At 46.9% G+C, this 12,484-nt stretch overlaps 1 protein-coding gene across 3 annotated transcripts in view; it reads left to right on the top strand.

Moving 5' to 3' along the window:
• The window catches only part of FASTKD1 (FAST kinase domains 1), a 677,639-nt gene that overhangs the window by 451,681 nt on the left and 213,474 nt on the right, over positions 1-12,484 (top strand). For all 3 annotated transcript variants that reach the window (XM_069616163.1, XM_069616165.1, XM_069616164.1), the window contains 2 exons: positions 2,770-2,901; positions 3,473-3,959. In XM_069616163.1, the coding sequence (XP_069472264.1) occupies positions 2,770-2,901; positions 3,473-3,959 (619 nt within the window). The remainder of the gene's footprint in view (positions 1-2,769; positions 2,902-3,472; positions 3,960-12,484) is intronic.

Consider the following 12,484-nt stretch of genomic DNA (forward strand, 5'->3'; position numbering starts at 1 on the left):
TTCAGAAGGTATGGTAGACAACTGGCATATACAAGATGTTCCATTCACCTCTGTCTGCGTGGCAATTGTAGATATCCCAACAGATAACCTTGCGGAGGAACAATCCAGTAAACAACGATCCGAATTAAATGTCAATGTACGGGTTACCCAATTAACTTTAGGGTTGTGGTACAACAACCAGGGTAAACCCAACACGATCGGATAAGATGGTGACTTAATCACATCCAAAGATATGTTTTCCAGATGTTCATTGATCCACAACTGCAGAACTCCGGTGTGATGTTGAATGGGACCAAAAGACAAAGGTGTACCATCAATGACCTCAATCGGTGTAGCTTGCTTCTTCTTAAGTAGAGGGATCTGGTTCTTCTTGACGAACTTAACATCGATATAGTTGCCAGATGCACCACAATCTAGAAGACCCATGACTTCAGTTGACTTATCCTGCCACAGTACCTTAATTCGGAGTACCAAAAGGGCTGCGGGAGACATGGGCAGTAAGAACCCATCGGTATCCGGAAGGGCTGGTTTGAACGGTAGGCCTGTCATTGCCTTCCTTATACCTGACGGGCCTATTCGTTTTCCGACTTCCTGAGTGGTCGTAACTGACAAGTACCCAAATAGTGCCCGGAGGCACCGCAATACAGGCACAAGTTCAAGTCCCTTCGACGTTTCCTCTCTATCGCGGACAAAGGTCCTCTGAGTGCCCCCAATTGCATGGGTTCCGGACCCGTTTCTGCTGTACTTGAAGCACCAGCAGGTGATGGAAAAGACCTGGAGTACGGCCTCTCCAACCGACATCTTTCCCCCTTCCGCTCAGCCAAACGGTGATCGATTCGAAGAACCTGTTCCTGAAGTACCTGTAAAGTATCCGGTTCTGGTATATGAAGAAGTTCGTCTTTGTACTCCTCTCTCAGACCTCGCCGAAAAAGCGTCTTCTATGTTACTTCTGGCCATTGAGAATCCGCCGCCAATTGACGGAACCGACCAATGTATGAGATCAGATCACTTGAACCCTGCTTTAGATCCATCAATTGGTTTTGTGCTGTGGCGGCCAAGTTAGGTGACTGGAATACTTCCAGAAACGCTTTCTCGAAGGCGGCAAAATCACCCAGTATTGGACTGTTTGCGGACACCAAAGGAGCTGCCCATGCAAGCACATTTCCGGTTAGATTCCCTAGAATATACCCAATCTTCGCCTTCTCGTCTGTAAAATGGGAAGCCCGGAACAAAAAATAGATCCTGCAGTGGTTACAAAATTCGGCCACTCTTCTAGGATCCCCGTCAAACTTCATGGGTGTCGTCTGTGCCATGGCAGAATCAGCCTGGGTTGTGGTGCTAGTCCTATGCACCACCATCTGACGTAGAGTCTCGTTTTCTAAACGAAGTGCTGTCATTTCAGCCCTTAAAGACCTGATTTCGTCTCTCAGATCAGAGGTTTCCTCCATCTCTGGGTCTGAATCGGAGCTTAGGCGTCTCAATCTGTCAAGATGTGCGTCCCTAGGACGCTGCGTACCTGTGTTTCCTGTAGGCTTGCGTGCCGGTACCAGGCCAGGACCGGACAAAAACCCAACCCAGGGGAGAAGACCCCCAACCAAGGAACCAACCCACCAGGGCAAGGGAAGGCCGGGCAAACTGGAAGGGAACAAGGGAAGCAAGAGGAGAGACCAAGGAAGGATAAGGAAATCCAGTAGCGAGCGGGAGGTCTGGACCAAACCGCGTTGAGACGCGGCGAGTACAGATCCGGAAGCTCCTTTATAGTGATTCGGCACGGAAGCGAGGCTTCACCCGCAATCCGAGTCGGCGCATGCGCGGAATCACAGTATCCGTGGAAACGAGGCTTGAACCACAAGCCCGTTCCCTGCCGCTTCCACGTATGCACACATGCACCCCAACTCGCCCGAAGCGGGCACGCACCCCAAATGAGCAATGAGCTCGGAGAATGCACCCACGACCAAGGCGAAACCGCGGGTACAGCCGCCAGGCATCACCCCGCCCACGAGGACACGGCCGTTCCCGATCCCGGGTGAGTGTCCTAACACTCTTCCAGAGACATGGGAGGAGGCATGAGTGACCGTAGCATCTTCCTTTAGCAAAGGCAGAACTGTTCCCCTAATGCGTTTTTTGGAATATTGGCATTTTTTCACTGTGCTTCTGCACACTCTTCTGTCGTTGTCTGTCTGTGATTAATGGAAATATTCTTTAATTAATCTTTTGAAATTGCTTTACTGACTTTCCGACTCCAGCTCAATGCAGTTAGAGGCAGGCCACAGTGATGACATTAAATTTAGTGTATTGATAAAACCTGGATGACCAGGAAAATCTCTTTCCTGTAACAAGCTAATTATTAAATTGCCAAAAGTCTTACAATCTGCACACTTTTCTCAGCACAATCTGTAATAAGTGGGTAGAGGAGGAATATTCTATAGCAAGGGTCTGCAACCTGTGGCTCTCCAATGGTTTTGGACAGCAACTCGCATGATCCCTCCCCTCTGACCATGCTGGCTAGGGCTGATGGGAGTTGTAGACCAAAACATCTGGATAGCCAAAAGTTGCAGACTCTTGTCCTAGGGCTTCATTCACGCCGAAGAACACTGTAAATAAAATTAAAATAAAAGACCCATGCATTCAGTTTTCTGCTGTAACTGTTAGCGAGCGCAGGCTTATTGTAATGTTTAGAATGTAAAGTGGTAAAGGGTAATTTGAATAAGCTCGCCCATCAGATGAACACAATAATAAAACTGATATTTATTTTTGTTTTCCCTTTAGAATTGCTGTAGTTCTTCTTAAGCACTTGGATTCTTACCGACCTATTGAGCTTGCCAGGATAACCCAATCTTTGGTGCTGTTACACTGTCAGAACCCAGAGCTGTACACTCACCTGAGAAAGGCATTAACCAGGTAAATGTTAGTGTGTGCATTTAAATGTTTGTATTGGTGCTCGTATCAGCTGAACTGGAATAACATTGCAGTGACCAAATGGTTGAAAAGCATCCTAGTGATAGTGTAATGTCATGGACGCAGTTGGTGGTGGTAGACATTCTCTTGTTCAGAGGAGAGTTGACTAGCAGTTTTGTGCTGGACTGCCCAGACTTTGGGTGGGACCAGACTGATGGGCAAATGGATATTTCTCCTCTGCGAAAGGAACAGTGGATTAAAACGTGGTTGTAGACCCTCTCCAGTGGGAACCTTTCCATCTAACCGGTTATTTGTCCCTGTTCGTTCTCAGCAGAGGGGCGCCCCAAATTTTTGTGAATTTTAAGGCAATAATGAGTTGGTATCATGCTTTTAGAAGTACTGTAGGCACCAGGGTTTCTTTGCGAAATATATGCTGCAACATACTCAATGTATTCTACCCTCAATGTATGCTTAGTCCATACATTTTGTTTTTGGCAAATCTTTTGGGAATATAGTCGTAATTTAGTTGTATAAATGTACTAGTATGCCAATTGACAATGTGTTTTGTTCCTAGGTATCTGCGCGTAAGTTGTGTTCCCAGTGATGTCTCAATGCTTGTTCGAGTCCTTTCAATGCTGCCTTCTTCACGCGTGGATGAAGCAGTGATTTCCAATGTTCATGCAGTTTTGCCGCAGAGCAGCCTAAGTGACTTGAACTCTGTTGCCACAGCGATCATCAAATGGGTTCGAAACCATCATCCCCTGAGGCATAGCACAATTGGTGAGTATGGCAAGCTTCTACAACAACTGAACAGTTGTGCTCATGACAGGGTTAAAAAAATGGACAACATAGACCTGCTCTTAGAAGAACTGAAGTACGTATCTGGAGATTGGCTCGAAGAAATACTCCTGAAAGAAACCCTGGTAACTTTTCAACGGCTAATCGACCAAATTTCATGGACGAATGTGGTGGACATTTCATTGTTTCTCACCAGGACAAACTGCTTGTGCATTCCACTTCTAGACCGAATGGCAAGCGTGACCCTACAGCATATCGACAAGGTATGTTGGATGGTTTTATTTGATGAAAAATGCATTATGCTCTTTTGCTGAAATCAATCGGTCTGGATACATAGAAATGTTGCTTTGCTACTAAGATACCAGGTGTTTCCCGCATATCCCACCTTTAACTTGAATAGTGAACCTGCAATCCGGACGGTGAATGCTTCCTCAAATATTGAGAGTTCTGACTTCACTCTAAACCATCCCAGTCTAATACTGCAAACTGTGTGTAACTCAGCAGACTCACTATGTAGGTCAGGCCCCCTTAAAACTGGCCCCACAACCCGTCAATAGCGCCACCAACATTCAAACTGTAATCTTCACCGAGATTACTGAACAAGTACGCAACAAGGACCCATGAATAGTGGGGAAAAAATAGAGGAATGAAAAAGACAGGCGATTTTACAATTTTTTTTTTGGGAAACCTCTTGCAAATCTAGTGCCAAAAAACTCCAAAAAGAAGACCAAAAATATTAAATCTGCTCCGTTGACTATTCATGCTGCATCCAAACAGTTTATCAAAAGTGTGTCCAAACCTAAAAGTTGCTCAAGAGATGCTGTTAGGGCAATTACTAAAAAATATACAAATATTGCCAGATTAACACCTTAACTGCCAAGGCTTTTTCCCCCCAGTGCCAAGGCCTTTTTTGGTGATTTCGGTATGTCGCCATTCAATCCCCTGCAACCTTTTTGTTACACGAGATATCTCTGCCAAATTTGGCCCCTTTTCTTCCCACATGCGTGCGGTCATAAGGTCACCAAGGAATCCTTGTTTGCTGTAGGGGGGTGAGAGAAAATAACCAAAAAGGGAGACCATTTGTTTTTTGTTTTTTTCAGAAAATGCCAATAAAATGATGTACAAAGAAGCCTGTGGTTTTTTCCTTGTAAGAGCTAGGAAGAAATGGTTTGCTGTGCTGAATTCACCATTTTCCAGGCTTTCAAGAACACGTTGAGTGGAAACCATTAAAACATATTTTGATATGGTTACCAGCCGTTTTGTGAGAGGTAGACGATGTTGGCCTTTATTTTATCCCAACAGGACATGCATGGACGGAATGGAAGAAGAGGGTAGGAAAGCTGAATGGAAAGACAGAAAATCATACATTTATGAAAAGTAGACAAAATTCCAAGTTTTGGAAGGGGTGATTTGCACAGGTCAGGCAGCAACTATATAGGGAAAAATTCCATAGTTTGGGGAAAAATTGGGAAAATGACAGATAAAAAAGGTATGTGGTGGACAAGGTTGGCCCGGTAAGGCAATGATTTCTGTGAATTTTGAGAAAACGCAATGCCCCGCTACATTCCCCCGACTCTTCCAGTTAGGAAATCACACGTTTCATAATGTTTCACAAAACAAGCAATGCCACAAGACAAAAACTGAGTCATGGTACACAGGTTTTTTTATGCTTACAGCCTGAACAGACGTACTTAGCATGTGTAAGTAAGGAAAACAAATGTCATGATGAAGGGCACACATACATTTTTTGAAAGCGCACAGGCAGACCTTTTGAAGGGTAGGTGAGTTGTGCAGGTCACAAAAGTGTATAGTGCCTAAAGCAGCGACTAAATGTAGGTCACATTTGGGAAACGAAAGGGTTGTGTGCCAAAGTGCAGAAGCAAATGTACCTCACAATTGCACCTACCTGGGCGCAAAGGAAAAAGGCACAACCACTGCTATCCACCAAAGGGTTTCTGGAGCCAACCTACAGATTTGGGCATGGGGTGTCGCAGCCACCAAGGAAAACTGGGAACCCCATGAATTTCTGAAAAGAAGACACCAGTGGGAATCCACAGAGGCCTGACTTGTTTGAATCGCCCCAGAATTTATTACCCACAATCCCTGGCAAAATCCGAAATATGGGGGGGGGGACATTTTCAGACATTTCCCTCAGCCAACCCACCATAACACACCACCAACAACACATGTCCGACCTTCCCGCATTCCAACAGGTGTCCCGACGAAAACAGTGCCTCACATGTGTGGGTGCACCTACTTGAGCACAAAGAGAAAAGGCACAACCACTGCTTTCCCCCAAAGGGTTTCTGGAGCCAACCTACAGATTTGGGCATGGGGTGTCGCAGCCACCAAGGAAATTAGGGAACCCCATGAATTTCCGAAAAGAAGACACCAGTGGGAATCCACAGAGGCCTGACTTGCGTGAATCACCCCAGAATATATTACCCACAAGCCCCGGCAAAGTCCCAAATTTATGGAAAAAAACACAATTTTCAGACATTTCCTACCTGGAACCTACTGAAACACGCCGCCAACAACACATGTCCTACCTTCCCACATTCCCACAGGTGTCCAGATGAAATCAGTACCTCACATGTGTGGGTGCATTCACAGAGGGAAATTCTGTAATGCTGCCTAGCCAAAGCTCCAGGATGGTCAGGGGTGATGTCCCTGGCCTTGGGTGGTAGTCCCTCATATGGGTTGATGGTCCACAAGTCCATCTGCGATTTCAAGGAGCCACGGCAGGCTCCCTGTCCTTTCCCAAAGGGACATGGTGTAACGCAACCCATCCAGAGCTCAAGGATGGTCGGCGTGATGTACCAGGCCTTGGGCACCCGTCACCCATGTGGGTCGGCCATCTCCAAGCCCAGCCTGGAGCTCTGGCTGGGCTGCGTTACAGCTTCTCCCTCTGGGAAATGTCGGGGACCCTGCCGGGGCTCCCTGCTCCCGCTGCTGGGCTTGGGGATGGTCAAACCACATAGGAGACAGCCGTCCAAGGCCAGGGACATCACCCACGACCATCCTGAAGCGCTGGCTGGACTGCTTTAAAGAATTTCCCAAAGGGGAGGGAAGGGCACCCATCTCCCATGTGGGTTGACCATCCCCAAGTGCAGCAGCAGTCCCAGGGAGCCCCAGCAGTGCCCCCCCTCCCTTCCCGGAGGTATAATCTGTAACGTGTCCCAGCCAGACCTCCAGGATGGTTGGGGTGATGTCACTGGCCTTGGGCACCCGTCTCCCATTGGGGTCGACCATCCCTAAGCCCAGCCTGGAGCTCTTGCTGCGCTGCGTTAGAGCCTTTCCCTTCAGGGAAGAATGGGGACCCTGCCGGAAATGCCACTGCACTTGGGGACGGTCGACCCACGTGGGAGACAGCCACCCAAGGCCACGGACATCACACATGACAAATCCTGGAGCTCTGTTTTGGCCCTGTTACAGAATTTGCCTCGGGGAAGGGATGGGACCCGGCCGGGGCTCCCTGGGATAGCCGATGCACTTGGGGATGGTCGCCCCATATGGAGACAGCCCACCAAGGCCAGGGGCATTACCCATGACTATCCTGGAGCTCTGGCTGGCCTGCATTACAGCTTCTCCCTCTGGGAAAGGTCGGGGACCCTGCCGGGGCTCACTCAAACCTCGGCTGTGTTTGGGGTCGGTCAAACCACATGGGAGACAGCCGCCCAAGGCCAGGGACATCACCCCCCGACCATTCTGGAGCGCTGACTGGGCTGTGTTACAGAATTTCCCTTGAGGTAGGGTAGGGGACCCTGCTGGGTCTCCCTGGAGCTGCCGCTGTGCTTGAGGACGGTGCACCCACATGATGAACAGAGGTCCAAGGCCGAGGACATCACCTCCAACTGTCCTGGAGTCCTGGCTGGGCTGCGTTACAACATTTCCCTTCGGGGAGGTATTGGTACACTGCTGGGACTCCCAGGTGGAGAAAAGCTGTAACACAGGCACTCACTTCTAAAAGAAGAGTTGGTGAACTACAGGCCCTGTCAGTTCAAGATCCATTTCTCACAATTCACAAGGATAAGGTGGTTCTGTGCACTCACCCACGGTTTGCGCCTAAATTCATTTCAAAGTTCCATGTGAACCAATCAATGGAACTACTCGCCTTCCTCCAGAACCCCACTAACGTGGCAGAGAGAAGACTCCACACACTTGATGTGCGGAGGACAGTCATGTATTATCTGGAAAAAACTAAACCACTAAGAAAAACCAACCAGTTTTTCGTTTCAGTGGCAGCTGGTAGAGTAGGGCACCCCGTCTCTAAATCTCAAAGTGGATTGTAAATTGCATCACACTGTGCTACACTCTTGCCATGAGAGATCTGCCCTTCAAGCCTATAGCACACTCTACTAAGGGGGTTGGGGCTTCCATAGCATTCATTGCAAATGTTCCCCTCGACTCGGCAAATCAGCAACGTGGCATTCTGTACACACCTTTACAAGACACTACTGCCTAGATACACACTCTAGGACTGATTCTCAGGTGGGACAAGCGGCACTAAGACATCTCTTTACTACTGGTCCTTCTCACATCCCACCACCATCTCTGGGTACTGTTTGCTAGTCAATGCACAGCATGTGATTCTAAGCAGATTCACAAGCATCAGAAGACATGCATTACTTAACGTCATATCATTTCCGATGATTGGAACTGCTTAGATTCACATGCACCCCCCTTCCTCCCTGCTCGGAGTAGAAGGAACATAGACATCTTATTCCTTTCTCTCAATCTGTACTCACTCAAGATAGTCATAAGGCTTCCTCACGGCAGAATAAACACAATCAGACAGACCTCGACGTGTGTTGGATTTTGGGTACACTACACGTCATGTTAGGGATAGTGTTACAGGCACGCCCATGCCAACGTCTCTTTTCGATTTTTGAAAGACAAGATGCAATGCTCTGCATTACCACTAGATGTAGGACCATATGCACACCATGTGAATCTAAGCAGATACAATCATCAGAAATGCTATTATTGTATTTGGTTATTTATATAGCGCTCTTTCCCCACTTGTGTGGCCTCAATGCGCTTTCTGGTAGGAACGCCCTCAGTGACCGTAGTCCGTGTGGTGAAAAATTCGAAGGGGTTTAGTTTAGGAGATGCGTGTGTTCATTTTGCTGTTCTAGGAATTGGGCGGATGGCCAGGCTCGACTAAGCAGCCCAATGGGAGGATAGGCACGTGGGTGAGCACTGTTGGTGGTTTGCGATGGATTGCTATTGTATAGAGAGTCGATGTGTGGCCAGCTACATCAAGCTCTTTTCGGATGGTAATCGCTGTATGCTAGTTGCAGAGGTGTTGAGGTAAGTTGGGTGTTTCAGTCTGGACGGCTGTGTGTATTGCTAGACCGGATGTGCTTAGGCGTAGCAGTATTCTACGGTGCATGGTTGCATGGCTGTACCTGCAGCCTGTGTCCACACTAGTTGTGTATATACGTACCGTAGGCTTGCAAGTTATTTTGGTGGAGGTTTCACAATTTTATTATAGGCCGAGAAAGGGACTAAATCTAAATTTGGGATTCCTGCATAGTTGGAGCGAGACCTACATTTCACAGTGCAGTTTGAATACAAGAGTACAAGAGACAACAAACCTAGATTCGAGAGTCCTGCATGGTGGGAGAGAGGTCCAAGTCTCACAATGTAGTTTGAGTACAAGAGTATAGTGGGAGAGAGGCCTGAGTTTCACAATGCCGTTTAGGTTTCCCAATTCAGTTTAGTTTGAGTACAAGATGACAAGGGACAACAGATCTAGATTTGAGAAGCCTGTACAGTGTGAGAGACGTACACGTTTCAAGATACAGCCCAAGTTTCACAATGCGGTTTGAGTACAGGAATATAGTGTGAGAGAGGCCTAGTTTCACGAAGCAGGTTAAATACGGGAGAGAACACAGCTAGAAAACGCAGTAGTCCTTTCTAGATTTGATGCAAGACAATATTCACGTTTGAACTACCTGTGGCAATGTCTGACTTTCACAATCCTGTTTGGTTGTTAAGCCATTTAATTTTGCCATCTTGGTTTAAAGGGTTTTGAGAGTCCGTAGAGTGGCAGGGCTTCCAGAGTGCAGTGATTGCTGTACTCCCCACCCGTGCCACACCTACCTGGGTAGTCGCTGCTGGTTGACGGCTGGCCGCTGGCTTCCACTGCTGATATCTGCAGATACAACTTGGAGCCGCCAATGTAGGCGCCGCCCTTTGCCTCGGGGCCCTTAGCTGCCGGGGCTGCATGGGCACGGGGCTGTCCTGTGGAGGCTGGGAAAAGGACCTTCAGGGGTCAGGAGTGGGCTGTGAGCCGGGAGGAGGGCTGGGAAGGGAAACGGGGTGCCGGGACAAGCGAGGAGCGCGGGCAGGGCCATGAGCTTCCATGGGCTTCCAAGAAATTTCTGAACTTATAGCAAATCTATTTAGAAATATTGAATGGATTGCAACTGGTTGTCTGAATGCCTCAACAGCAGAGTGACTAGGTACATCCTTATATTCATCAATGAATAGCCCATGTGTCGAAATTTTGGGATTCATTCCCTTTCACCAAGCGGGGAGACTCCTTCCTATGAGGCTAAGGAGGTGAGCCCGCTATGCAATATTCCCCCTAGGGGTGGCGGTAAGCCGAACGTCCTAGGGAGCGACTTCCCTTCTTGGGGATATGGATTACCTTTCCACTGAGGAACTTCTTTCCCATTATTTTCCAAAACCCAATCTAACCTCATTAATTCACAAATCTCTAGACTCTTCTTACATATGTTACTGTGATATAGTGACAGAGGAAAAGTATCAGTTTGGTACTGTGAAGAGCAAGAATACAGGAATCCTAAAAAGAGCTTATCTAACAGACACTGAGACAGAAGCCAAGAGGAGTTAAGACGAACGTGGCCCAAACACCAAGGAAGGACTTTCCTGAGAAGCCAAGCAAAACCCCTGCACTGCGTCATAAAAAGAGGATGGCCAGGATTGCAAGGAGGTGGGACCCGGGAGATTCAAACTGGCTGGATTGAGAAGGTTAGGAAATGTGGGAAGATGCTGTTTCTCAAGTTGGTGAACGGCTAACGAGGAGAAGTAAGAGCTATGCGCAGTACACCCGACAGACTGCAGGAAGCCTGTAAAGGTCCCAAGAGGGACGTGCAAACGGGGCCGAAGAGCCCTAAAGTTGGTGTGCCGAGAGGCCAGGCGCCAAAAATGGACATAAGGAAATCTGTCTACCGACGGAGGATCCAATCGGAGAATCCAAGCAGGAAGGGAGTGGCCTGAAAGGGAAACTGGTGAAAAACCCTTCCAATCGCTGATTCCATTAGTAGACAAAGAAGCGTGTTGGAAGAGGGGCCAGAGAAATGCCGGAGAGCAGCTCTGACCCGGTGACGCAGACCCCTTACGCAGCAGGTAACTGGGAGAGGAGGAGACCCGGGGAACAGGACGTATATGTAAAGAGGGATGGAGATATCGTGAGCTAAACGCAAAATGGATACAATGATTGGAGAAAGCCTCCTTGTCCCAGTGAGAAGTACAACAATCAAAAGGGGGAGAATTACTCAATGGTTAATCATACTCATCCCAGTGAGGGGTACGAATATATAAAGTGTGAGAATTATTCAAGAACTCTTACTCATCCCAGTGAATGGCAAAATCACAAAAGGAACAAGAATCAAAAAAGACTTTACCTGTGTATTTCGGTGAGAAGAAAGCCAGCCAAAGAAAGGAGGGTTGGCCCAAAAACCTGTGTGTGTATGATAAGGAGAAAGAAAGACTGAAGTGGAAAGGATCCTCAGAGTCTCAGGTAATCACAAGAGAAAGCCGAGAAAGGAGTCTGAACAATCCGATGAGACAGGTAAATCCCCTTGAAAGAACTGAAAAGTGTATTGTGCGAGATGGCAAAAGAATATTTAAGAATCTCATATTGAGGAGAACATTGCTAAACGCACTCCAGGAGAAGGGAGTAATTCTCCTGGTAAATTTTATTGATTATAATAGTGGTAGGGTCAATTAGACTAGTTTCAGAGGAAGGGCAACCTTTTCATTTGGACTTTCCTCCTGACAACAAGCACCCTAGTTTAGTTATGTTAGGCAGGGAAACCCTTAGAATAGTTAAAGTTAAGCATTTTCTTTATTATTTTGAAATACAAGCCTTGGAAATGGCACCTATTAGTCTCGCCCTCTTTCTGACCTACCACACCCAGAAGAAATGTCTATCGGCAACAGAAACACTTGTGTAAAGGAGCGTTATACATGCCATATCATATCATTGATATATAAGCACAGACAACAGTGCGAAACCTAAGAGCCATTCTACACACACATCTCTTTGTCCCAGCATGTCAATAAAATAGGTTGTCAAACTATTATTTGATAATACTTGGGACAAATGAGGCATTTCATCACTGAAATATCACGCAGCCTTTATAGCCTGAGCAATCATTGGGCTCCAGGATCGATTTTGGAAATGCACTTTTATTGGGAGCTCCTTAATATGTATTAAATTGGGTGCAAGTAATTCAAAATATGAGAGCCAGAAATGTAACCGACACACCATATAAGGCACATGTATCACCTGGCTCCATGAAATTCACTTCACATTCAAAGCTTTATTCGGTATAAAACCTTTAGCAAAATTCAGTACAACAATGCAATAAGAAAGAGTGTACACAGATAGATAAAAGCAGAAAATTCATTTGAGTCCAAATTCGTCATAAAATTCAAACAGCTAAAACATATAAAATGTGGCATTATAATCCATCACCTATTAAAATATTAGAGGAGAGCAGAAGGTTTCCAGCCTCTACATGTCAATTTT

The sequence above is a fragment of the Ambystoma mexicanum genome, chromosome 9 (assembly GCF_040938575.1).
Source record: "Ambystoma mexicanum isolate Mex_15411 chromosome 9, UKY_AmexF1_1, whole genome shotgun sequence".
NCBI lineage: Eukaryota > Metazoa > Chordata > Amphibia > Caudata > Ambystomatidae > Ambystoma > Ambystoma mexicanum.